Source organism: Notechis scutatus, chromosome 1, assembly GCF_049901735.1.
Source record: "Notechis scutatus isolate UNSWTSFEM ecotype Mainland chromosome 1, rNotScu1.2, whole genome shotgun sequence".
Taxonomy (NCBI): domain Eukaryota; kingdom Metazoa; phylum Chordata; class Lepidosauria; order Squamata; family Elapidae; genus Notechis; species Notechis scutatus.
Window position 1 is genome coordinate 81,272,964 of NC_142009.1, and position 27,982 is coordinate 81,300,945.

At 40.3% G+C, this 27,982-nt stretch overlaps 2 protein-coding genes across 2 annotated transcripts in view; one reads left to right on the plus strand and one right to left on the minus strand.

Annotated features, from left to right (window-relative positions):
- PLG (plasminogen) overlaps window positions 1-14,544 on the plus strand; it is a 46,258-nt gene extending 31,714 nt beyond the window's left edge. Inside the window, exons 14-19 of the mRNA XM_087969328.1 lie at window positions 289-409; window positions 3,718-3,795; window positions 6,275-6,415; window positions 9,106-9,212; window positions 10,822-10,967; window positions 14,270-14,544. Coding sequence (XP_087825454.1) covers window positions 289-409; window positions 3,718-3,795; window positions 6,275-6,415; window positions 9,106-9,212; window positions 10,822-10,967; window positions 14,270-14,431 — 755 coding nt within the window. The 3' untranslated portion in view covers window positions 14,432-14,544. The remainder of the gene's footprint in view (window positions 1-288; window positions 410-3,717; window positions 3,796-6,274; window positions 6,416-9,105; window positions 9,213-10,821; window positions 10,968-14,269) is intronic.
- A 4,500-nt stretch (window positions 14,545-19,044) lies between these two features.
- Window positions 19,045-27,982, minus strand: part of SLC22A3 (solute carrier family 22 member 3) — a 34,959-nt gene continuing 26,021 nt past the window's right edge. Inside the window, exons 8-11 of the mRNA XM_026675247.2 lie at window positions 25,546-25,654; window positions 23,148-23,260; window positions 20,206-20,305; window positions 19,045-19,356 (exon numbers count right to left, since the gene is read on the minus strand). Coding sequence (XP_026531032.2) covers window positions 19,302-19,356; window positions 20,206-20,305; window positions 23,148-23,260; window positions 25,546-25,654 — 377 coding nt within the window. The 3' untranslated portion in view covers window positions 19,045-19,301. The remainder of the gene's footprint in view (window positions 19,357-20,205; window positions 20,306-23,147; window positions 23,261-25,545; window positions 25,655-27,982) is intronic.

Sequence of the window (27,982 nt, forward strand, 5' to 3'; positions counted from 1 at the left end):
CAAAGGGTTTCAGTGGTTTACACTAAAAATTCCAAATTTTGAGAAGAGCAGCCATCTCTAATTCCCTATCCTTGCCCCATCATATGGAAACACAAGGTGCATATGGTTCTCTTCAGATACCCCAACTGAACTATTTCAGGCCTCAGCTGTTGACAAAATTAATAACTCTTAACTTTTGGACCTATTCCTCCACAGACAAAGGCAATTTTCAGGATTTCTCATTAAAGAGAAATTATTGAACCTTTGCTACAGTATGCATATCTTACATCTCTCCCATTCATATTTCAGCTGCTTCTGATGCTGGATGTGGGAAAGCCAAATATCCACCGCTTCTATGTTTTGGAAGAGTTGTTGGTGGCTGTGTTTCAAATCCTCATTCTTGGCCCTGGCAGATCAGTCTCCGTGTTCGGTATTAAATAATTATATATATATATAATATAAATATCTTACATACTGCTGTTGTAGGTAAAATAGGTACATTCACTACCTTGAGTTATTTATAAGAATACTAAAGGTGGGATATAGGTAAATAAATAATAGGATTATTTATGAGAATATCCACCCAATAAGCAAAAATCTCTCTGTGGTTATATTCTAGGCTTGGATTGTGATTTTCTCCCGTGTCCTATTTGATTTACTATTTTTACTCTACATTTGTTCTTCTATTTATTGCTCAGGGCTTGTACCTTTATTATTTGAAACTTTTCAATGAACTTGCTTATAGTTCTTTTTTAAGGGACCAGATTATTTTCTCAAAAGTTGTAAATAGCAGCCCATCAGATTGTCCTCGCTTAATCACCATTTGTTCAGCAACCGTTTGCAATTACAACACTGCTGAACAAAGAGACTAATGACCTACAGCTAAGCTTCCAGTACACCCACAGTTACATAATTGTGACCTATGCATTTGGCAAGCATTCACATACCTATGACATGTTGCCAAGTGCCTCATGATCATGTGATCATCATTTGTAGTCTCCCCTGCTGGCTTCCCCAGAAAGTCATCAGGGAAGCCGGCAGGGAAATCCACAAGCCGTTGGCACCTGTCTGGTTCCAGGAAGCTGACTGAAAAGCTCTGCATTGCTGTTCTCTTCTGCCCATGCAGAGGAGAGCTTCAGCAAGCAGTTCTTTTGCTCTGTCCACTTAATGACCACACCTGGGTAAGCCAGGAATGCCAAATCAAATCAGGTGATGACCTGCTTTATGTTCACCATGAATTGCGGCTCACTTATGGTCATAAGTCTAAGGTCATAGGGACTACCCTAGTTACTGAGGGCAGACAGAATATATTATTCCACATGGGTGAAATTCAGGGGTGGGCTTCAAATTTTTTAGCAAGGTGCTCTCTGCCCTAATGACTGGTCATACCTGGGTGGGCGTGGCCAACTTGACATCGCTTCTTTGCCCTAATTACCTAAAAAAAGATATATACCAAAAAGTGGTTTATTATTTTGTGCATTTAATACTTGAATAAAAGACTGGATGAAACCAGACTTAATAGCAGTGACTATGAGAGGGATCTTGGAGTCTTAGTGGAGTTTCTGGTGAGTTACGTGATTCTTATTATTTGGGAATTAATCCCCTTGGAAGCTAGTGGCTATGTTATCTGATTTTCTCAATGGCTCTCCCTCGCAAGCGCTGAGTGGATTGTTTATCTAGCTTGCAACACTTTTACAAGGTGTGAAATGCTCTTGGCTGAATGCCCAGAAGTTCGATTAAGCCTATTAAGAGCTTTCCCTTGCTGCTTGTCTTTCTGAGGTTATTGGGGCTCTCCGAGCCCTGCAGAGTCTTAGCTAGGGGCTCTCCCGAGCCCCTGTGAGCCCCCAGCAGTCCACCCCGGTGAAATTAGCTTGAATTTTGCTTCCAGGCAAGCAGTAAAGCCTTTATCCTCTCACTAAGTCTTGGTACCAGATGTTCCCATGTTTGCAGTACCAACGTCCTTTTCTGAGCCTTCTCTTATGTGGCTGACATACAGATAAAGTTATCTCCAGACATCACTTTGGATGAGAGAGATGTTAATTGTGCAATGTTGCATCACTCAAGATCATTCCCCAGCTGCATCTAACCATGGCACAAATATGCAGCGGCAACATCAGTTCTGCCACCTTTCCATGATGTTGGCTTCATCTCTTAGATTGCTCTTAACTGTATCTTTATTAAAATAGTATTTCTCCTCATATTATGATGCTTCCTCAAAGTAGTCTGAAAGGGTATGAAATATTCTGGATTTTGTCACTCAGGTTTCTGGAAGAGAGTCAGCTGGTTATATTGACTTCAATAGAGGTAACAGCAGAGACAGGGCTTGGATTGGTTACAACTTTCATTCTGATATGGTTTTCTCCCAAACCAGTGGATAGCAGCACTTCAATTCAGCAATGATGAAAGGACCTCACTCTAGTCTATACAGTCTGTTCAGAATAACAGTAAGAGAAATAATAATAATAATAATAATAATAATAATAATAATAATAATAATAATAATAATAATAAATGTAAAGGCTCTCTCAAATGACATTTCATTCCTGCAAACTTTATATCCATGTTTCAGTGGCAATACCTGGAAGTGTTTTGCCAGTGCCTTCAACTCTCAAGTCTAGAATGCAACTGTGAGATCTTCATGTGGTCTCCCATTCTAGCACTAGCCAATGTTGTGGTCTGCCAGCAGCCTGTGGAGATGGCAGCAGAAGTGGGGAAGAACATGGGCCAGTCTGGGAGTCTGGGGAGGACTCAGACGATGGTCCTGAGTCCGATACAGAGATGGGGCAAGGGCCATCTGGGAGTTATGTGCTGACTTCAGAGCCTCCAGAATCTGAAAGCAGCGAGGCAGAGGGACAAGGGGAGCCTGTTCCCAGTGCACGTGTGCGCAGAGCTGCCAGAAGGCAAGAGCAGCTAAGACAAAAGGGGCGACCTGGGAGTAAGGCTTGGAGGTGATTGCCCCTCCCATAAGATATAAAGGAAGTGCAAAGGGACAGGAACCTTTGCAGGAAGCAACGTTGTTTGCTCTGATTGGTTTGGAACCCGAAAGCTCCGTGGTGAATTTGTGCTCCATTTGGTTTTGAAAGACTAATTGTTACTTTAGTCATTGGCAGCACTTCAAGATAGATAAAGGTGTGTTTTTATCAGACTTCTTTGGAAGGACTTTGGCAGATTTCCATGGGACTATTTATAACTGGTTGAGACTCATTGCGGGCTATGAATGATGATAATTCACAGCTGTTGAACTAAAATAAAAGGGCGTGTTTGTTGGTGTTCAGGAAGCCTTGGTCAGAACAGCCAATTCTGTCCCTGTTTAGAACAGTGTCACGAGCAATTATTATCCTTTTAACATTTACCCCGTATTATTGAAACAGTGCTTTTTACATACCATTGTTGCTTTCCCTAATGGTTTACATCTGTCTGTCATCTGCTTGTAATACATTGTTAATGTAGATGTTGCTTTGCAAGATAGATCCACAAAATCTAAAGCAATAATATATATACTAGTAGTTAGGGTAGTACAAGACTCTGCTCTGAAAATATGGTTTCACACTCTGAACTTATTAGTCTCAAAGAAGCAAGAAAAGAAATGCCATTCAGTTTGTTCTGAACTGTTGTAAATTTAAGCCATTTCATGGATGCTGGTATTTGCTCTGTGTAATGCTTGAGAATAAGGAGATTGAATAATGAACGGACAGCCTTATTTACTATAAAATTAATCTTCTGTTTTCTTTTTTTCAGTTACAACAATTTTCATTTTTGTGGAGGCACTTTAATACAGCCACAATGGGTTCTGACAGCAACTCACTGCTTAGACCGGTAAAACTTTTATTTGTACACTGCCCAGAGTCCCTTTATGAAGGAGATGGGAAGCTTCAAAATATGATAAATAAAAATAAAACTTCCCTTGAGCAAGAGACCAGATTTTCCCAATTCAATACTATTGCAATGGGTTGAAATGTCAACTGGCAAAATTCACAACCTGGGAATTCTGGGAGTTGTAGTCACTCCATAGCTAGAAAACACCAGGACACAGTAGACATTAGACTATTGTACCTGGGTTGCAGAAATTCAGATGACCATCAGTTAGCAACAAAGAGTTAGAGCTTTCTGTGTCTGTTTGGAGCCATTTTGTGGTACCGTTATATTAGTCCTAGCAGGTATCTGTCAGATTATGGCCAATCTACCATTTTGCCATGATGACAAATATGCCATGCCCGGGGTTTAATTCACTCTTGATTACCTGAGTGGTTTATATCCCATCCTTCAACGCAATTCTGAGAGTAGAAGTTTGTAATCTGTTTGCAGCTGGCAAGCAACCTGTTGGATGTACAGATATCTCACCATGACACTAGAAATTGCAATGTTATCTAAGATTATTAGCTCTTAGGAAACTATTTGAGGGAAAAAAGAAAACTAGAATCAGAAATCAGAAGAAAGCAATTACTCAGAAAGTAATTTCTGAGAATTAATATACTGTTAACAAAATTGGAAAGCTTTTCATTGGACATTTATTTATTTATTTATTTGTAAAACATGTACAAGATAACAAATAGTATGAACATAAACAAGACAATGAACATAAGTATGTTCATTGAACATAAGTATGAACATAAACAAGACAATGGGAGTAAATACAGATAAATGGGCACAGTAAGACAAAGACGATAGGCACACTGGTGCACTTACGCACGCCCCTTTTAAAGACCTCTTAGGAATGGGGTGAGGTCCACAGTAGACAGTTTGAGGCTGAAGCTGTGAGGGGTTATAACAACGGAGGTAAAGCATTCCAAGTGTTGACCACTCTGTTGCTGAAGTCGTATTTTGTGCAATCGAGTTCGGAGTGGTTTATCTTGAGTTTCTATTGGTTGTTTGCCCGTGTATTATTGTGATCAAGGCTGAAGAAGTTGTTGACAGGTAAGATGTTGTATCAGACAATTTTGTGTACTATGCTTAGACCAGACCACATCTATGCATGACCCACATGAACTATACATGACCAATTGACAGCAAGATCTCCTTATACAACACAGATTGTGGCTTGGTTCACAGTTTGTTCCAATCCATAGTATGATTTGTTTGGATCTGGCTTTTGTGATGTGTGTAAACATCTCTGTTGTGGCTTAGCATACCTATTAACTGGGTTCTCAGAAAGACCTGATGGCCAAAGGGAATGACTATACTATCTCTAGAATAGATGTATAGACACAAGCATAGATATCTACCGTGTTTCTCATATAATAAGGCCGGGTCTTTTTTTTTTTTGAGCCCCCAAAATGGCTAGGCTGTCTTTTCGGGGGTGACTTAATTCCCCTCCCTTGCATCTTGGTGAGCGGGCGGCGACAGCTTGGATGTTGACCTCGGCGTTGGTGGGGCACGCCGTATCGAGGTCAACGCAGGCAGCACCATATCCGGTGTGCAACAAAAGTGCTTCCTAACGGCAAGCCCCCCACCATTCCCCCATCTCGCATGTTTTAATATAGGCCTTAATTTGGGGGAGGGGCTTAATTTCATTTCATGCCTATAAAACATGCTGGGACTTCCTATTGGGGGAGGCCGTATTGTTGGAGAAACAGGGTATATACTATGCAAAAGAGACAATCAACAAGCCAAAAAAGGAACAACAAGACAAAAACACTTTCCCATTAGCAGTCAATACCCAGACGAGCATAGATTAACACGAAGACCAACAAGAAATAAATCAAAGAATTGCCAAACCAGGTAACAGTAAACAAAAATGTAAACATAAACAAATGTAAACAAAAAATGTAAACAGTAAACAAAAAGAGGCAATGAAATGTTTAGAAAGCAACCACAAGCTCAGAGAACAAACCTTCACCCTCATCCAGAATATTATGGTTTTCCATAATTCCCCAAATGTTCCCACTGAAACAGTGATTTCTAGTCATTTAGCTAGTTAAGTCCAGCACATTTCCTCCCCACAATTCTCACAGCTACTTTAGCCCTATTTGTCCTCCCTGCAGACTTACATAACATACATCCACCTATGCCTCAGAGGTGGTATTCAGCAAGTTCTGACCAGTTCTGAAGAACCAGTAGTGGAAATGTTGAGTAATTCAGAGAACCAGCAAATATCACCTCTGACTGGAGATTTTACAGTATCCTTCCCCTGCCATGCCCACCAAGCCACGCCCACAGAATCAGTAATAAAAAAATTTGAATCTCACCACTGCTATGGCTCCAGACTTCAGAAATTCTTACTGAATTGTCCTCTTCTTATCTACCTAAGTTGTGGGTCTATGAAGATATTCTCACCTGGGAAATTTGTCTTTTGTAGGTCATCAAATCCTAATTTTTACAAAGTGTCGCTTGGCCTGCACACAGAGGCAGGTTTAGAGCCATCCACCCAACATCGCGTCGTTGAGAAAATATTCAAAGAACCAAGTAGGGCGGACATTGCCCTGCTGAAATTAAGCAGGTATCCTTTGGGTGACAATATTTATCTTTAATACTCTCTCTCTCTCTATCCTCCATTCCAAAACTCCTTGCTGTGAATATAGTAACATTACTAAAATGACCTTTGAATTGATCCAGTGTCATTATGGTACAATGCTTGTCTGAAGTAACGTCCAAATTTATTGATGCACACCGTGCCTTTGTTTTTAGGCAATTGCATTTTTGTTATGGACAAAATCGTTGTAACTGGGATAAGCTTCTGGCATGGAATAGTATCCATAAAGTTTTTTTATTTTTTAATTGATACAAATTGGTTTGCATACAATTTAGAAGGAAGAACATTAACTTCAAATTTGGCTTTAGCAGTAAATATATAGGAATCAATCTATAACAATAGCATACTTAGAGCTTTTATTTCCCAATACCTAAGTTTCGGTCCACTAAAGATAAAAACATAAAGTTCTTCTACCAGGTGACTTATTTTTATTACTTGTTTCTTAGATTTATTCTTTCTTCTTTCTTCCAAGAGCTCATAGTGGGATGCATAGCACTCCCTCCACACAAGTTAATGTTTCTCCAGTTCTTGGTTATCTGTTCCCAAATCCTCTAGAGTAGTTGTGCTGTTCAGCTAGTATATAGTAATGGGAATTGGTATAGTTAATTAGGAATTGGGAGCTGTCCTCTTAAGGGAATGCATCATGGTAAATGTAGTTAAGGTACCCTGGGAAATGTAGTCCATGTCATGTGGCCACATCTGTAATCCTGATTGGTCACTGAATTGACCCTTGGTGGGTTGGGGGAGGTTCCTTCACTCTTGCCTGGAACCCAGCAACATGCTGCTGTCTCTCCCCCTTGTTCCTTCATTTTGGGGATGAAAGATTACTATCCTTTTACACCAGAAAGTCAGCTATGCAAAGAGTTGGACATTGAGATGAATCTTGATGTAACTGTAAGTTATATTGAGGATGCCTGATGAGCCAATAAAAAGACTTTGTATGGATGCTTTGTGGAGTTATCTATCTGCCTTTATACATTCAGTCAGAAATTATAGAGGACAGAATAGTAAAAGGATAGTTATATCTTCGAATTCCCAAGACAAGTAAAAGGATGATGCCTATCTGGACTCCCTCAGTATAAAGACCATTAATTTGGACTCCTGAAAGTATAGTAGTACTTCTCAAATTTGGCAACTTATGTGTGGACTTCAACTCCCACAAATCATTCCCAGAATTTTGGGAGTTGAAGTCCACCCTCTTAAAATTGACAAATTTGAGAAACGTTGCTCTAGCCTAGAGAATAAATTCACTCTGGAATGGACAATGCGCTTCCTGGAAAATTTGTGTTTGGGTAGATTTCAGCTTAAATTTGAGGAGTTTCCACAATTTTTCTTTTTCTTTCTCTCTGACCATCCCTAACCTTGATATACCTTCCTGTTCCTTTACTTCCAGAGAAGTGTAAACACAGGAAGTCTTCTACTTACAAGAATTCATTTAATGACTGTTCAAATTCACAATAGCTCTGAAAAAGCGACATGACCATTTTTCACCTTTATGACAATTGTGGCATCCCCATGGTCACGAGATCAAAATTCAGACGCTTGGAAACCAACTCATATTTATGACCATTGCAATGTCCCAGGGATCTTGTGATTTCCTTTTGTGACCTTTTGACAAACAAAGTCAATGGGGAAGCCAGATTCACTTAACAACCATGTTACTATCTTAAAAGCTACAGTGATACACTTAACAATTGTAGCAAGAAAGGTCATAAAATGGGGCAAAACTCACTTAACAACTGTCTTACTTAGATAGTTTGGACTCGGTTGTGGCCACAGGTCAAGGACTACCTGTAATTTTATTTCAAAACCCAGGTTTTTTTCAGCTCACTTGAAAAAACCCACTTGAGATATTTGTGGTTGTTTTGCTGGAAAATAGCTGACAATGTGAAATAGCATGAAGGCAGGATAACTTTACAAAAGACACAGTAGAGCAATGTTTCCCAGTTGGCTGAGGAATTCTGGGAGTTGAAATCCACCCATCTTAAAGTTGTCAAGGTTGAGAAACACTGCACTAGAGGCTACAGTGATGCTGAAGCTACCTTAAATAAATGGTTTCTAATTCTTTATTCATGCAACATTAAGATTCAATTCCATTATATCAAAGATTATCTCCTGGCGACAGTGCTTTTATATAGGATAACTCAAGGAATGCAACCCTCTTAACTGTTATATGAGATTATCTTTCTTTCAAAAAAATGACTGCAGTAGCAAGAATTGTTTGACTTGAAGAACAGACTAGCTGAAACAGGGAGATATGTGATACATGGCCATACCATACAATGCTAAGTTATAGTGATTGCATTTATGTAAATGTTATATTTATATTCATTTTAGAGACCAAATTCTGAAGTTTCATGAGTTGCCTAAGCAACTAGCAAGTAAGCTGACTTCACAATGTATAAACCTTAGCCTCCTAGGAATGTACTACTTAAAAAATGTCCATGGACTAACAAACCAGAATCTAATGTGAGCCAGTGTGGTCTAGTAATTAAGGCACAAGGCTAGAAAGCAAGTGGCCATGAGTTCAAGTCCTGCCATAGCCAATATGTTTGCTGTGTTTGATTATTTACAAATAAAATATAAAAGCCGGAGATGCATACAGTGTAATATAATAATAGAGTGACTAGAATGAAAAGATATCATTTTTCTTCCAGCCCAATAAAGATCACCAATGAAGTCATCCCAGTCTGCTTGCCTTCAGTCAACACTGTTGTAGCAGGTGGAGCAGAATGTTATGTCACAGGATGGGGTGATACAAAAGGTGAGTAACCTCAGAGTGGTTAAAATTTTTGCAAGACACTCGGTTAAGACTAACGGTAGTCCTTGTTTAGTGACCATTTGCAGTTATGATGGTGATGAAAAAGTACTTTGTGACAAGTCCTCACATTTTTGACCTTCACAAGTCTGTAAAGCAAAGGAAACCTGAAGTAAGTGGTTTCTCACTAAATGAGGATTACCTGAATTATATTGGGTTGCAAGATCCACATGACCACCAGATGGCAATAAAAGCTTACACTTTTTAGTTTCTGAAGGGCAAGTTAGTCATATGGAATTTGTAGGGATTAAGAGTTTTTTATGGTGCCATACTTGGTGATGAATATGCTTTCTTGGGCATATAAGAATGTTATTGGTTATAATACTACTATTGGTAGTAATATTTCTATATCTATCTCTATATCTATATCTATATATAGAGATAGAGATAGAGATAAATAGATAGATAGATAGATAGATAGATAGATAGATAGATAGATAGATAGATAGATAGATAGATAGATATAGAGATAGACAGAGACAGAGACAGAGACAGAGACAGAGATAGATAGATAGAGATAGGTAGATATAGATAGATAGATAGATAGATAGATAGATAGATAGATAGATAGGATAGATAGATAGATAGATAGATAGATAGATAGATAGATAGATAGAAAGATAGATAGATAGATAGATAGATAGATAGATAGATAGATAGATAGATGATAGATAGATAGATAGAGAGAGAGATAGATAGACAGGGATAGATAAATAGATGATAGATGATAGATAGATAGATAGATAGATAGATAGATATAGATATAGATATAGATATAGATGATATAGATATAGATATAGATATAGATATAGATATAGATATAGATATAGATGATATAGCTATAGATTAACTTACTTGGGTTTAGGGATTTTCTTATTGAGATGTATTCTGTGTTTTGTGTGGGCTGCACCAATGGAGGCTCATTCAATTTCATTGTACACATGTTGTGAATTGACAATAAAGATTTGAACTTGAGCTTGAACTTATACCATGGAAAAATCATGCCTGCATCCGGAACCTTTAAGTAACATTTCCATTAGAAAAAGCTAGAAGAATGTATCTGATCCCATTCTTACCAGATCAGGAAACATACAGAATAACACAGCTGGAAGGGGCCTTGAAAGTCTTCTAGTTCAGCCCACTGTTCAGGCAGGAAACCCTATACCATTTCAGACAAATGGTTGTCCAAATGTTTCTTAAAATTTTCCAGTGTTGGAGCTTTCACAAGTTCTGGAGGCAAATTGTTCCACTGATTAATTGTTCTAACTGTCAGGAAATTTCTCCTTAGTTCTAAGTTGTTTCTCTCCTTGATTAGTTTCCACCCATTGCTTATTGTCCTGCCTTCAAGTGCTTTGGAGAATAGCTTGACTCTCTCTTCTTTATGGCAACCCCTGAGATATCATGTCCTTCTTTAAACTAGACATGCCCAATTCCAGCAACTGTTCTATATATATTTTAGCCTCCAGTCCCCTAATCATCTATGTTGCTTCTTCACTGCATTATCCTGTATGGATTTTCCTTTCATTATTTCCTCCCTCCCGTCTGCTTTTCAAAGGAACTGGTGGAGATGGCTTCCTTAAAGAGACTGGCTTCCCTGTCATTGAGAATAAAGTGTGTAACCGGCCTGAGTTCCTTAATAACAGAGTCCGTAACCACGAACTCTGTGCTGGTAATATTGATGGGGTATCTGATAGCTGTCAGGTAAGATATGGCATGCTGCTTTTGTCAATAAACCCAAGGATGTTTCACTTTTTTTCCTCCCAGTGAAAATGCTACCTTCAGAGGGTTTCCCCCTCTAATTATTACGGCAAGTGAAGAAAATATTCATTTTATATCCTGAATGTGGGTGTGTGACACAGCCTGTTTCCAGGCTGTGTTGAGGATGTTTTTATGATTCTCGATGCTAATCTTTGTTTTTATTTCTTGTTTATTTTATCGTTGTATATACTTTTATTTGTTTTAATATTGTGAGCCACTCCAAGGCATATACTGAGATAGGTGGCTATATCTATCTATCTATCTATCTGTCTTTCTGTCTATCTATCTATATCTATCTATCTATCTATCTATCTATCTATTTTCTTAAGTTTTCACAGGTATCTGTATGTATGGTATTCAGCTTTGTTCAGGTATTTTCCCACGTCATTATAGTTGTGCTTTTAAAGTTGTAGCTACAATTTTAGAAAGCACAACTATAATGACTGAGAACACCATACATGTACAAACTTAAGAAATTATATATATATATATATATATATATATATATATATATATATATATATATATATATATATATATATATATATATATATATATGCAGATCTTTGGTTATTCGGGTTTTCTCCCGTGTAAGATTGGAAGTATCTAGGCAGCGTTTCGATGAAGTCTCATTCATCATCTTCAGGCTTCTGTCTTCAGCTCTGTGCTTCTCAGAGTGATGTGAGCTTGCAGCTGCTTCTTCCTTTTAACTGCTACTGGGGTGTGACTTGATTGGGTGGGCGCTTGGCTGTGTTCTGATTGGGTGGGGGTGTGTTCTCATTGGTTGGGGGTTTGGCTGTGTTCTGATTGGTTGGGGGGTTGGCCGTGTTCTGATTGGCTGGAGGTGTGTTCTGTTCAGGTGGGGGCTTGGTTGTGCTCAGGTTAGTCTTAGTTGCTGGGTTGAGCTGACTGTGATCTTGCTGTTGGCTTGAGTTGTGGTGCCGATCTTCTGTGGGGTCAGTTCGCTCCAGGTTAGTCTTAGTTGCTGGGGATTTGAGCTGGTGAGCTGTGATCTTGCTGTTTGGCTTCGAGTTCGTGGTGGGTGCCGCATCTTCATGGTGGGGGTCAGTTCGCTTCATGTATGGCTCGGAGGGTTTGAAGTGGGTAGTGATGCAGCTGCAGTGCAGCTTCTGGTCCGTGGTCATGTCTCATCTTCTGTGTGGGTGTGAGTCTGCTTTTTACGTGGAAGTGTGGTGGTGGCATCTTGTGTGGCCCTCGTGGGTGTGGGTCTGGTGTCATTCTTCATGTTAGGTACTGCGTCTGTTCATGAGGGTGGGTTTCCAAATGGCTGGTAGGTGGGAGGTGTCATCTTTTTATTCATGCTGTGTGGGGTTTTTTCTATCTCTATGGCTTCTCTGATTATTCTGTTGTTGAAGTGTTCGGTTTTGGCGATAGTTCTGATATTTTTAAAGTCAATCTCATGTCCTGTGGCTTTGAAGAGGTCGGTTCTTCTTTTTGATTGAGTTCTTATGTTCTTCAATGCGTGCACTTATTCTTCTGTTAGTTTGTCCAATGTATGTGGTGGGACAGGCGATGCAAGGGAATTTCGTATACTCCCAATTGGAACACGGCCAACCCCCAACCAATCAGAACACAGCCAAACCCCAACCAATGAGAACACACCCCACCCAATCAGAACACAGCCAAGCCCCCACCCAATCAAGTCACACCCCCACTAGCAGTTAAAAAGGAAGAAGCAGCTGCAAGCTCATCACTCTGAGAAGCACAGAGCTGAACACAAGCCTGAAGATGATGAATGAGACTTCATCGAAACGTTGCCTAGATACTTCCAATCTTACGCGGGAGAAAACCCGAATAACCAAAGATCCTAGTGAGGAAGTGTGTTCCCGCTTTTTGACATATATAAAGATCATATATATATATATATATTGTGTATCATCCAAACAAATCAAACACACAAATCAAACAAATCAATCCACCCCAACCAGGCACCCAGATGAAACCCAGCTTCCTAACTAATGATAGCCGTCCATTTACCCGAAGCCAAGCTGCACTAAAGGCCTCCATTAAAGTAACACAATGCTGCCAGCCAATCAAGATACAAAAAGAGCCAAAAAACAGACAGAAGATATCAGAGACACCCATCAAGCAGAACACAGCAAACTCCGAGACCAATAAACACAGACCAAGACTCCCAACCAATCAGGATGAAGAAAAACCATTCTGGCACAGCAATAGGCTGCCCCAAATTTAAATCTGAAACCACTGTAAAAGTCTGACCCACAGACGGACACAATACAGAAGCCTGATGATGGCAGATGAGATTCTGCTGAAACGTTGCTACAACTTTAAAAGAACTACAATGACGTGGGAAAATACCCGAACCAAGCCGAACACCATACATGTAAGTACCCGCGAAAACTTAAGAAAACAAATATATATATATATATATATATATGTAGATTTTCACGGGTACAGGTATGTAGGTCTAGGTGTGTTCGGTCTTTTCCCGTGTAAGATTAAGAGTATCTTGGCGATGTTTTGGCGAGGTCCCACTCGCCATCCTCAGGCTAGTGCTTTCAGCTTCATGCCAGTGCACATCTTATTCACATCTTACACGGGAAAAGACCGAACACACTAGACCTATATATATATATATATATATATATATATATATATATATATATATATATATATATATATATATATATATATATATATATATCTAGACCCAATTAAATACATTTAATTAATTAAATATCTTCTTACTTAAGAACCCACCCAGTTCAAGTTGTTTGTATAAGATCCACCCTTTGGGTCTAGTTCAGTGTTGGTGAACCTTTTCGGCACCGTGTGCCAAAACGGGAGCATGTGCACATGCATGGGGAAGCACTGGAAACCGGAAGACCAGCTCCCCAGCATGTGCATGTGTACTGGTCACCTGGTCTTCCAGTTTCTGATGCACATGTGCATGCAAAGACCAGCTGGTCGGCATGTATGTGTCTGCCGGAACCCGGAAGAGCAACGTGCAACAGCTGGCATGCCTGGAGAGATGACACTGCATGCCACATCTGGCACACATGCCATAGGTTCACCATCACAGGTCTAATTTGAACCTCATAATGTCCTTTAATGATTAGCTTTGTAAATTTTCGTCCCTAAAAATGTTATTGTCAGGCAATAAAAGTCATCCAGTAAAGAATGATGTGTAACTCATCTTGGGGCTATGTTGATTTCTCTTGCACTCCTGGTTCATTTTTTCCCCTCCAATTAATCGGTTCCAGGGTGACAGCGGAGGCCCCCTGGTCTGTGAAGAGGAAGGAAGGTATGTGCTACATGGAGTCACCTCCTGGGGGCTGGGCTGTGCCCAGCCCATGAAGCCTGGTGTTTATGTGAGAGTGTCTCGCTTTATTCCATGGATCATAAGAACAATGAGAGATAATTGAGCTAACAGTAACCTCTTGCCGAAAGCAACAAAGAGAGAGAAGAATAAATAGAAGTGAAGTGCAATATAATGAAATAATTCGCATGAATGTAAAATAAATACCACGAATATCCCGTAAGCGTCTCTTTCTTTGTTGGTTAACACTGGTTTACAAGGTGTCTGAGTTTGTGGAACAGTCAGCTGTGTTAGTTATGATGCAGAAAATCTGCAGAAATTGAATTGCTAGCATTTGCCAGGATAAAAAGCCACTGAAGGAGGAAACTATTTGGTATTATTGCATTACTTTTGACCTATGAGACACATGGCATCTGCCTGCCTGCCTGCCTGCCTGCCTGCCTGCTATCTATCATCTATCTATCTATCTATCTATCTATCTATCTATCTATCTATCTCTATCTATCTATCCATCCATCCATCCATCCATCCATCCATCTATCTATCTTGCTATCTTGCTATCTTGCTATCTAGATATCCAATAGGTTTCAAATAATTTCACCACCGGGTTCACTGAAAATGTTAGCATGTGCATGCGCAAGGCTTCCACCATGTGGTGAGGCTCAACTGAGCAGCATTTCGGGGCCTGCTCCCCTCCATCTCTGCTCTCCAGGGCAGTGGCTGCTTCTCTCCGCACTGCTGGGAGAGCGTCTTGTGCAATTTAACAGCTGTGAGCCACTGCTTTGCTCTAAGTCCCATCCGGAAAGCGCTGCAGCACAAAGAAGCAGCAGCCATGTTGAATGTGGTTTCTCTCAGCTGCAGTGCTTTCTGGAGGGGACTTAGAGCAAAGCAGTGGCTCACAGCTGCTAAATTGCACAAGATGCTCTCCCAGCAAGAGCAGCAGTGGAGAGAAGCAGATGCCGACCCGGAGAGCACATGGAGTGTCTCTGCGAGTGAATGAGGCTCGGCAAGGGATGGAAGAAGCGGCCTGCAAGATCTCCACTGTAGTGCTTTCCGGATGGCACTTCTTACAGGTAAGAAGAACTGTCCAGTCCATTCCCAAACAGCTTCGACCCTCCTGTGCTCCCCCGCCCACGTGGTCCTTCAGCCTAGTGTAGAAGGCTGCAAGTCAAATAAATTACTTCAGCCTGGGAGGCCATAATTTGAGACCAGAGGGGGGTAGCAGCATATAGGCGGAGGCCTGGGGCAAGGCCAGAGCAAGGGAATAGTGCATTGCCTGACCCGGCCGAAGCTGGGGGAGGCTCTGGGACTAGGCTGTGGCACGTTTCCCAACCCAGCCAAGGTGAATGGTGAGTGGGCGGTGGCTCTGGAACAAGGCTGGAGCCGGGGAATGGCACATCCCTGGACCCCAATCCAAGGCGAAGGGCGAACCAGTGGCATGCTTATCTTTGGTGAGCAGAGCGAGCGAGGCATGGAGATTAGCTGGGCCACATGGTGAAGGCAAGATATATAGGGTGGGGTGGGGTAGGTGGGGCCAGCCGGTGGTGCTAATTGACGGTTCCCCGAAGTGCATAGAATCATCACTATCGGTTCAGTAGAACCAGTCCGAACCAGCTGAATACCACCTCTGTAGCTATCTAGCTATACAGCTATCATCTAATCTACTTACCTATTTACCTATCTACCTACCTAGTATCCAGAAGAATACAATATGGTTCCAAAAGGAAAGGCTCTTTCTTAAGATGAGCTGGAGAAAAATGTCTACAAAATTTCTATACAGCAATGTTGGATGGCTATGATGGTGGAAGATCCATGTCTTTCTACAAATGGCATCATCTTTAATGCTGCCTTACATGCATTGCTCATTCAGGTTCATGAGCACCAGGAGTAAAAATTCACCAAGAAATGTTTCCCCAAGTTATAACTGAACATGCATCTGCAACAGTCCTTTCTGTCTATTTCTGTTTTGTATATTGTTTTGTCTGACTTGCTTTGACTCACTTTTAGAGTGCATCTAAAACCATGACTAACAAGCCTAGCCCAGTATAATGTGTGGACAATATGTCAGTAGCTACCTCATATACATACAGCTACACTAGAAAACCTGATTAATAATACAAGTATTAGACCAGTTGCTGGGTGTGGGAGGAGAAAGTGATAGGCAAATTATCTTCTGTTTTGAGCACTAAATCTATCTTCAGGGAGAAACCAGAGAGTAAATTTAATCTGGCTTTATATTCAGTGCCCAGCTATAATGCAAGCAATGTTAGTTATGTATGCATGAAAAAATTGAAATAGCTTTTGCTTCAGGAGGAAGCATGAAAACCTAAGGAAAATTTTACTTGGAATATGAGTTTGGACTTTAGTGTTGCCTCCAGTAATGGAGGTAACACTGTATGCTTCAAAAAAGTTAATCAAGATTTCAATATCTGGATTTAATCTGGGTCAGTCACTGGGATCAGAGGTTTAGTCTTCCAAGCTTTTGAACTCCTACTGGAGCCAATCCTCAGGGAACTTCCCTCTAACCAGAGTGAAGTTCCCTGAGGATGGGCTCCAGCATGAGTACAAAAGCTTGGAAGATTAAATCCCTTGTCCCAGTGACACTGATCCAGACTAGATCCTGCAACATTATCCTGGGACACATATGTGCTGTCCAGCCAGTTACAGTTAATTGGGAATTGGAATAGTTAGTTAGGAATTGGGAGCTGTCCCCTTAAGGGAATGCATCATGGTAAATGTAGTTAAGGTATCTTGGGAAATGTAGTCCATATCATGTGGCCAATCTGTAATCCTGATTGGTCACTGAATTGACCCTTGGTTGGGTTGTGGGAGGTTCCTTCACTCTTGCCTGAACCCAGCATCATGTTGGCATCTCACCTCCTTGCTCCTTGCTCCTTGGATATGGGATGAGAGATTACCATCCTTTTATACCAGAAAGTCAGCTATGCAGAAAATTGGACATTGAGATGAATATCGACATAACTGTGAGTTATATTTGAGGATGCCTGATGAACCAATAAAGAAACTTTATATGGATGCCTTTGTGGAGTTTAAATCTGTCTGAATTAAATTCAGCTAGTAATTGAAGAGCAGAACAACATATATTCACCTTCATCCAGAGGTGGTATTCAGCAAGTTCTGACCAGTTCTGGAGAACCAGTAGTGGAAATTTTGAACCAGAAAATACCCCTCTCATTGGCCCCGCTCCCATCTATTCTCTGCCTCCCGAGTCCCAGCTGATTGGCTGGGTCTTCTTTTGTTGCCATGCACAGGAGAACGGAGCTGGAAAGCAGGTTAGTGGGGTGGGGAGGGAATGGGGATTTTGCAGTATCCTTCCCCTGGAGTGGGGTGGGAATGGAGATTTTACAGGATCCTTTCCCTGCCACACCCACCAAGCCACACCCACAGAATCGCTAGTAAAATATTTTGAATCTCACCACTGCTTGATTCATACCAAGAATTATTGTTGAGCTAAATATTAACAGTACCTAAGTTTTTGCATCTTTAACCTCTCTAACTGTGGCTGGGCTAATCTCTGGAACTTTGATGCATCCAAGACAGGCTAACAATTTAATATCAGCTTGTAATGCTAACTGTGCTGAGGTTAAACATGGAAAGCTGTTTCTAATAGAAAGCTAATTTCTAATTCCCAGGCCAACTTGAAAGTCCCTGTTGAGTCTGCATCAAGAAACTATTTTAAAGTCTTATCCACACCACAGCATTATTATGAGGATATACACAGGTGCTTGTTGTTCTGAATCCACAGGAAGCAGAGTTAATTCCTACATTTCTTGTAGGAATGTCTTTATTCATACAAACCTTCGAAATAAGAAACATATTTCTTTGGAAATGTTTTAAAAATTCCATTCTGATCCTGTTCCAATAAATGAAATGAATGGCTTCTGGTTGATTCCATGTAAGTTGACAATACTTTGCAAAAATCTACACTATATAGTGTATATATATTATGTGTATATATACGTATATGCAGGGGTGGGATCCAACCGGTGTAACTACCGGTTCGGTGATTTACGATTTGTGGGCACATGCATGCCTGACACACGCTGCGCATGCATGTGAAACATCGCCAGTTTGCTGTCTGGACAGCTGAGTAGCACCGCATGCAAGTGCACAGCGTTTGAAAAAGCACTTTTTTCCTGCTTTTTCAACTGCAGTTGTGCCGCGCAAAGCAGCTGAGGTTGAAAAAGCAGGAAATAAAGGTCAGGTAAGAGCCCGGGTGGGCAGATGGGCCAATACAGCAGCAGACACAGAACCGGTTCTGTGTCTGCCGCTCTTCAGAGCTACTGGTTCTACAGAGCCGGACAGAACCAGTAGAATCTCACCCCTGCGTATATACATCAGAGGTTGTATTCAGCAGGTTCTGACCAGTTCTGGAGAACCGGTAGCGGAAATTTTGAGTAGTTTGGAGAACCGGCAAATACCACCTCTGGCTGGCCCACCCCCCATCTATTCTTTGCCTCCTGAGTCCCAGCTGATTGGCTGCATCTTCTTTGGTTGCCATGCACAGAAGAACGGAGCTGCAAAACAGTTTTTTGGGGTGGGGAGGGAATGGTATTTTGCAGTATCCTTCCCTGGAATGGGATGGGAGCGGAGATTTTGCAGTATCCTTCCCCTGCCACACCCACCAAGCCAAATCCACAGAACCAGTAGTAAAAAAATTTTGAATCCCACCACTGATATACATACACCAAGATCCTGTAGTAAAACAAAATATTTAATGAAAGTGATTACTCTTCTATGAGAGCCGCATGTAATAGTTCCCTATTTGGAAACAATAGGTTTCAAAAATATGTTCATATTTACCCCATAGAAAAATTCTATGCTTTCTTTATAAAAAGTTTCTTTTAGAGCTTATGACATGATTGAATTCATCTCCTCCAACAGGAAGGTGGTGTCCAGTGGTTGTGAAATAGAAAACCAGGTAGCTCATGAGGCTTTGCAATATTAACCAAATATCAAATTTCTTTGCTGGAATTTTGATGCTTGTTTTTTCCACAAAAGCCATTGAAACTGCGTAGAGAAGAAATAAAAAAATAAGTTTATAAGTGATCGACTTTATTGGGCAGAATGATTTTAGCAGAAATGCCATTTCTTTAAAGTGATTTTTGAGACTGAATCTCACTTTGTAAGGTGCACTGGAATTTTTTTAAAATGGGCAGCTCAAGAGGGCCAAATTTAGGTTGGGTTCACGAATAAAAATAAAAGTGAATTTGCTCTTGTACCAAGGAGTAGATGAACATTGATGCTCCTCTCTCCTAAATTAAAGAATGCGGTGGTCAGACTAAGACCAAGGAGATAGCATTGCAATTCCAACTCATCTGGCATCACATTGAAGTATAATGTGGCTTGTTTTGGCTTAGGATGTTGTATGAACTCAGCCATTCTGGCTTAGACAAACCTACCTATTATGTTATTTAAAACAATCAATAGCTTAATGTGAGTACAAACTGTTCTCCTATATTTAGCCTAACCTATTTTGAATAATTGTGATAATTGGAGTGGTAACAGGTGAAAATAAATGCTGCTTTCATTTTCTTGGAGGAAGGTAAAATATAGATGCCATAATTTTATTCATGGGGGGTGGGAATAAAATTAATTCCTTCTGCTCTTATGCTGCTTCTAGTCCAAACTGCTCCTTGCAATGACTTTTTTTAAAGAAAAAAACATACATGGATGTTAAGGTGCATGAATACACACACATACAGATGCATATGTATTTAGTGTATAGTTTGTGCTAAGTCTCTCAAAAATTGTTGAACTAAAGTCTAGAATGAATCGTCTAAAGGCTGAATTTTCCAGAGGGTGTGCAAGAATATCTAAGGATGCCTACATTCTCTTCTAAGGATATTTAGTCAATACCTTGACATTTTCTCCACGTCTTCCACTGTCTCTGGTAAGGGCTGCCCCTTGGTCTCAGGTAACAGTAGTACCAGAATCCCACAGAGAAGAGAAAGTATGCCTGTGAAAAAGTGAAGGGAAAAATATATCAGGCATTAGACATTTGTCCTAGATTTTGTTTTTTTTTAATTCTACTGTTTGTGCTGGGAAAAAAAAGCTACTTTAAATAGTTTTTTTAATGTAGGGCGCAAGAAAAGGTCTAAATCACCTGATTAAAATCCCATGAAATATTGCACTGAGGCAGCATTTTACATATTTAAAATATAGGTTCAAAATTGAGATATAACTTATCCAATTGTATCAGGGTTAGGGGTGTCAAACTCAAGGCCAGAGGGGCGCTTAGATCTAGCTCATTGGGCCACCCTGGAAACTGTGAAAGTCTGGCCTGCAGTGCCTCTGCCAGTGAAAAGAGAGCTCGGGAGAGTTCTGTTTTTGGCTGTGACAGCCTCCTGCAATTAGGAAGTTCCATTTTCATTGGCAGAGGGCTGCAGGAAGCCACCCCAGCTAAAAACAGAGTTCACAAGGGCCACGCGCAGCCCCCCCCCCCGAGCTCCGTTTTCGCTGGCAAAAAGAGGCCCTCCCAGACAAAAATGGAGCTTAGGAGCCAAGGCCGTTTTTGCTGTCAGAGGTGCTCTGACACGAGTGACATCAAGATGGTCACACCCACCCTGGCCACGGACCCTGCCCCCCTGAGGTCAAACACAACCTTGATGCTGCCCTCAATGAAATCGAGTTTGACACCCCTGTTCTAGCAGATATGGAATATATATATATAAGAGGCAGAATCCTGTCCTAGTCCTATAGATGGTAATCCACAAATCATTGTTTTTCCAACCTGGAGCTCCTCAGATATGATGGATTATGAATACCATACTTATTAGGGTCATATTTATTGGGAATGATAGTTGGGAAGATTCTATAGAGTCAGGTTCCTCAAGCTGAGCTCAACTCCTGATGACTACATAAGTACAACCATGCCATTTTTTTGGACAACAACATGGATGTGATTTGTTATGGTGCTTTCTTAGCAAGAATGCTATAATTTAAGTTTTCCTGGTTCATTATGATTTCAGAACCAGCTCTTGTGCTTATGGGTGGGTCTTAGGTGCAGAATAATATATTAGTCTGGATTGAAACACGAGGATCAATTAATAGCATTTTTTAATTTAAGGAATAGTATAATAATCTGTTTTAATCAGTGGTGGGATTCAGTTTTGTTTACTACCGGTTCTGTGGGCGTGGCTTGGTGGGCGTGGCAGGGGAAGGATACTGTAAAATCTCCAGTCAGAGGTAGTATTTGCCGGTTCTCCAAACTACTCAAAATTTCCATCACCGGTTCTCCAGAACTAGTCAGAACCTGCTGAATGCCGCCTCTGGTTTTAATTGTAAAACAGTGACCTCTCTCAGAAATAAATTAACTTAAAAATAAATTCCAGTCCTTAACACAGTTTATTCTCTCCTTTAACTGAGACTATATAAAATGAACGTAATAAGACCAGCAACATGGAGGTCTCTTCTGGGATGCACAATATTCTTACAGGAAACTAAATTCTTGGACAAAAAAAGTAGAAGTAGCTCTCAACTTACAGCCACAACAGAGCCCAAAATTTCCATCGCTAAGCAAGGCAGTAGTTAAGTGAATTTTGTGACAATTTTTGTCACAGTTAAGTGAATCTCTGTAATTGTTAAACAAATCTTGACTTTGCTTGTAAAAAGTTGGGTGGAAAGGCTACAAATGGTAATCACATGATCATGGACAGTCCATCTGTCATAAACACAAGTGCTTGAAAATTGATCATGTGACCCTGGGGATGCTGCAACAGTTGTATGAAAACCAGCCCTAGGTCACTTTTTTGAGTGCCATTGTAACTTCAAAAGGCCACTAACCGAATGTTTGTACATTGAAGACTACTTGTATTGTATTGTAGATTCATGATTATCCTGAGTACCAAACTCACTTTTTATACAAGCTCCTAAACTCCGTTGTGCATTGTGATGTGGCTTTGGAAAAGAGTATTTCACACAAGAAGAGTTCTACATTCCTCTGCTCACAACAGAATACCCTATACCACCAGGCTTGAGATTTGGGCTTGGACAACCTTGAACTACGCCTCCTACAGTTAGACTTAAGCATAGCACACAAAATTATCTGCTACGCTGTCCTACCAGTGAATGACTGCTTCAGCTTCAACCACAACAATACAAGAGCACACAACAGATACAAACTCAATGTAAACCGCTTCAAACTCGATTGCAGAAAGTATGACTTCAGCAACAGAGTGGTCAATGCCTGGAATGCACTACCTGACTCTGTTGTTACATTCTCTAACCCCCCACTCCTTTAAATTCAAACTATCCACTAATGACCTCACCCCATTCCTAAGAGGTCTGTAAGGGATGTGCATAAGTGCACCATCGTGCCTACCATCCCTGTCCTAGTGTCCCCATTTATTCGTACCTATTTCCTATATTCTTACTCATGTTTATACTTATACCTATTATCTTGTAAGTGATTAACAAATCAAATAAATAAATAAAAATAAAAAATAAAAGTAAGTAAATCCCATCCCCATTTGCCATTTCTGCAACTCCTTCTCCTCCAAACTGTTTATCTCTGTACAGAACTACAGATCTGTTGGCACTTTTGTAAAAATATTTTACAACGAGTGCAATTTTTGAGGAGGGTACAGTACAAATGATAAACATCTCTTCCCAACCCCTGTCCTCTTTTGCCGAAAATTCCCTCTCTCAATGTTGGTTTGATCAGCACCAACATACACTAAGAGTCAGTATGTGCATTTGCTCATCACATTGTATGCTTTTTTTAAATTCTGAAATGGCATCAACCTTGAGCTTTCTTCCAAACTGGCAAAAGAAAAGCAAATATTGAAATAATTTCTTACAGTAGACAATCAGAGGAAGCTCTGACCAGATGGCTGCTAATCGGTAAAGCAGAAATGGGGCTACCGTGCCCCCTATATCACACATTCCTGAACATAGTGAGACACCAAAGTTTCTGTAAGAAAAAGAAAAGAAAACATCTTACTTATGATGTATAGTTTTCAGGTTCAGATTAATATATTTACTTTTTTTCACTACATACAAGAAACGTTTCTATAGGCATGCAAGGTATCCATCACATATGTCAGCGGCCCCCAACTTTTTGGGCACCAGGGACCAGTTCTGTGGAGAAAGGTTTTTCCTCAGATCAGAGGGGGTGTGGTTTTGTGTGCTGGATGGGGCTTTGCTTCTTTGCGTGGCTTTGCACGACTTTGCGGGGACCTGTTGCTAGCATGCAGCAGCCAGGTTGGGGATCCCTCACATATGTGATCCCTTGCTTGCTAAGTACTTGTCTTTGACTCTACTATGGTGTATTTAGAAGAGTAGAAAAGATTAACTCTCCATTTGCAAAAGAGAAGTTTTTGAGAGCTTATTGGTGAGCCATTATCCAATTGATGAACACTTTGTCTTATTCCATATCCAAGACAACCATTAATTTCTTCCCCTCTTTCATAGGTTCAGCATCTTCTCTTAATGTCTGATTGTAAGCAATCTTTAGAAAAATGTCTTCCCTCTACCCATCCTCCATAGCGGCATGCAAGCATGGGTGGAGGTACTATATCAGAAAAAGTGCCTAGTTGCAAAAATGTTGATGTGTTACCATCTTGATACCTCACAAAAGGCTTTTCAGTGCAAAAGAAGGAAGGTGGTTTTTCGTTCAAGATATGTTTGGTCAAAACAACCCATTGAAATATTTTGCGAACAACCGTTTACAGGGGTGGGATTCAAAATTTTTAACAACTAGTTCTGTGGGCATGGCCTAGGTGGTGGGCATGGCTTGGTGATCATGTGACTGGGTGGACATGGCTTGGTGGTCATGTTATTGGCTGGGCGTGACCAACTCAATATCATTCACATCGAGGCACGCATCTCCTCCACTGGCCTCTCATGACTGTGGGGATGCTGCAACAGTCGTGAAAAAGGGTCATAAGTCACTTTTTTCAGTGCCATTGTAACTTTAAATGGTCACTCCACACAAGCAAAGTACCAGCAAAGGAGGAAAAAAAACTCCAGAGATGTTCCTGAGACAGGAAGTCTAGTCCTGCCAAGAATGTAATAAGGGTTAACGGAGAGGCAGTTTCTGTAAGCAACACCAGAATGTTTCCTTCCTGCCTTCCTTACAGGATTAGGCCAGTAATTTCTTCTAACAACCAGTTCTCCGAACTGCTTAGAATGTTAACAACCGGTTCTAGCGAATAGGTGCAAACTGGTAGAATCCCACCCCTGACCGTTTAACTACCCTGAGCAGTTGGAATGGAGGGAAGAATGGAATGGAGGGGGAGAAAATTATCTGTGTTTGTGAGCTGTCCAAAGTTACATTGCATAAAATAGGCAGCTTTATAAATGTTTTAAATAAATAAATGGAATTAAAACAAAAGGGAAGGAAGGGAAGGAAGGAAGGAAGGAAAGAAAGAAGGGAGGTATGGAAGGATAGTGGGAGGGAGGGAGGGAGGAAGGAAGGAAGGAAAGCTCCTATAACCTATAAGGGGAAACGCAAAGCTATCAAATCACAATTTCTCATGCTGCTAGAGCACTTGAAGGCTGGAAGGCTGGATATGAACAAGGAAAGACTTTCTACAAATGGCAAAACAGAGGCCACTAAGAAGTTCTAGAAGACTATAATATTTTCAAGAAAAGATCAATTTTGCCACAAAATTTAATACACACCATTACAAATAGTGGATCACAAACACTTTCATATACATCTTTGTACGGAAGTGTCCAAGTATTCAGAGCTGGAGGGATCAGACACTCTCCAGGTAAGTTTCATTAAATATCTTAATTTGTAATAATTATAAATTTATACTTGTCATTAGTTAATCAATGCCAGGTTGGCCTTTTACATTGCTTGGTGAAACATAATGACATTAAAGTAGGAAAACGTTTTCCCTACTTCTGGAAAAGTGAAAAAGGGCTGAGAAATAAGCCTCTTAATCTCTTAAGGAAAATTTGTTTTGAATTAGGGGATGTTGTAAGCAGATTCAAATAGGGTATTGGTGGTTGCATATAGCTCATGACCTGTGGAACGTCCTCTTCTCTAGAATCCCAATCTTTTATACATTTCTTGATAACTACATCATATTGAATACAACAGGGTTTACTCCTCAATATGTGTAGATGTTAGGATTGCCCTGCAGCTCTATGAGTCACTTTCTTGCTGGATATTATTTCTTACTTTCTAAAAAGCAGGTTTTTTCCTGTGATCTTGTGAAAATTGCTCAACGTGTAGATTCCACTTACCTGAAAACTGTAGGATACAATTCACTATTCACGAGATACACAAGTTCAAAAGTGATGGTGATCCCCAATCTTGCCAAGATGGCTACTGCTGTACTTAACCATGGTATATCTGTTGAGATACACAGTAGGTAGAAAGGAACTGTTAAAAGAATTCGCTTAACCTTGGGACCCAGATGTCAAGATCCTATTCCTTAACCCATTTTATTATCTTGGTCTCTGGCCAGTGTTATTTTTTGAACTGCCTTCCAAATTAATTAGCCAAAGAGTTTGATTTCAGAAACATTTAAGTATTTATTATTCAGGTTCAAGGCTGCCCAATTCCTTAATGATTCTGGGTAAATTACAAATAAAAAGAAGGAAAAAGAAAAAGAGGATGTATAAAAAAAGGGAGATTAGCCAGAACAATACAATTAGTCAGATTTATGTTGCAACAATCACCTTATCTCAAGACCTGGGAAAACAATCTAGATTTAGACTTAGAATAACTTTATTGCCACTTTGAATGTGCACTAATCAGCATACATTAAAATAAAATTTCATTGCACACAGCTCTCAAAGTTCTTAGTGATAGAGAACGACTTTCAGAGTGCTAACAACCAGATGGAATATAAATTATTCAATTCTCCATTATTCAGCCAGAACGGAAAAAGTTTCTTGGATGAGAAACAAAACACTTTCAAGGAAAAAAACAAGAAAGTCCAAACGCTTTTGGAAAAGCAGCTTTGGGGCACTTTAATTTTTTAAAATTAATTTAATTTATTTATGCAGTTCATCTAGTGCTTTAATCATCACAATCTCTAAGCGGAAAATTTTATTCACAAAGAGTTTGCATGAGGGTTAGTGTTCATAGTGGAATGATTTAAAAAGGGTAAACACCGTTGATTGATAATAAATGGCTCCAGCCAACCACTAACCATTGACAGAAAAGTTTTTGTGTTATCATTCATATTCTCTGAAAAATGGCCAAGAAATCATACATTCTGCAAGAGTATGTAAACTTATGAGCATAACTGTATTGTTACTCCTGTTAAGGATTCTTGTTCTTGCTGCAAATAGTATTATTGTTAAAAAAGAGTAAACTCTCAGGTTTTTCCAAAAGGGAACTGAGAAGAAGAAGAAGAAGAAGAAGAAGAAGAAGAAGAAGAAGAAGAAGAAGAAGAAGAAGAAGAAGAAGAAGAAGAAGAAGAAGAAGAAGAAGAAGAAGAAGAAGAAGAAGAAGAAGAAGAAGAAGAAGAGGAAGAAGAAGAAGAGGAGGAGAAGAGGAGAAGAGAGAGGAGGAGGAGGAGGAGGAGGAGGAGGAGGAGGAGGAGGAGGAGGAAGAGGAAGGAGGAGGAGGAGGAGGAGGAGGAGGAGGAGAGAGGAATGCTTTTGGTTTTTTTCCTCCTTCACTTCTGGATTTCATTTTTGTAGGACCTTTTATTTCCTGATCGCATTAGGGACAGATCTAAATTTCTCTGCTTGTGGTTGCCATTTTACTGCAGCAGGTGGCAGCACTCCTGCTGTTGTTCTCAAGCTGTTGGTTTGACTGAGAATTAAAGAGGAAAAAAGAAAGACAGCATTACGCAAAAGGACAGTTGCAAGCCACTTCCGTAATACTGCCAAGGAAACTGAATAAAAGCAATCAGCAGGAGTTAAGCTTCACTACAGTGCATTGCCCAGCAACTGTTTCTTTTTAGATTTAAAAAGGTCTCTGGAAGTATTTGAAACTTCCTCGTCATTGCAGGGGGAAAAAAGAGACACAGGCCGTGTTGCCCTAGGCATCTTGGTACTTGCTCTCTATTCCGTCAACTGTAGCTAGAAACGATCATGGATCTCTCTTGGATGTCTGTGGAGATTCTCAGTCATCCAGCTGTACCAATGGTGCTTTTTGAAGAGGCAACTGGACTTTCTGTTTTTTCTTTGAAGACTGAGAAGTGAAACATCTTCAAAGAAAATCCAGAAAGCCCAGTTGTCTCTTCAAAAAGCACCTTTTGGACTTTCTCTCTTGGATGATCACAGAAACATCAATGAATATAGTCCAGCCTATCCATTTTGAATTAATTTGGGTGCCAATAAGGCAGCCTGATAACATCATGTGGCAACCCCTCCCTATTAAGTAATTATGGGGTTATTTTGTGTGATCGTGGACACGTGTGTGTCTGATGGTGGGATTGGAAAGCAGTACCCCCTTTTGCCCAGTGGAGAAATTCTAAACTCTAAAAAACTTTATAAGATGAATTATTTGCCAACTATTTATCAAAGCCTTTGGGCCAATGGTGTGTGCTGTCCAAGCATCTCATTGAAAAGGGCAGAATGGAAAAAAAACTTGCCTAACTTCTAGTGTATTGTAAGATCAGCAAATAAAAGTCCAGGAGGAAAAAACTTCTTTGTTCTTCTATCCTTTGCCATTATTGATCTCAAACCTTTGCAATGCAATGATTGCATGACTTGACTTGGA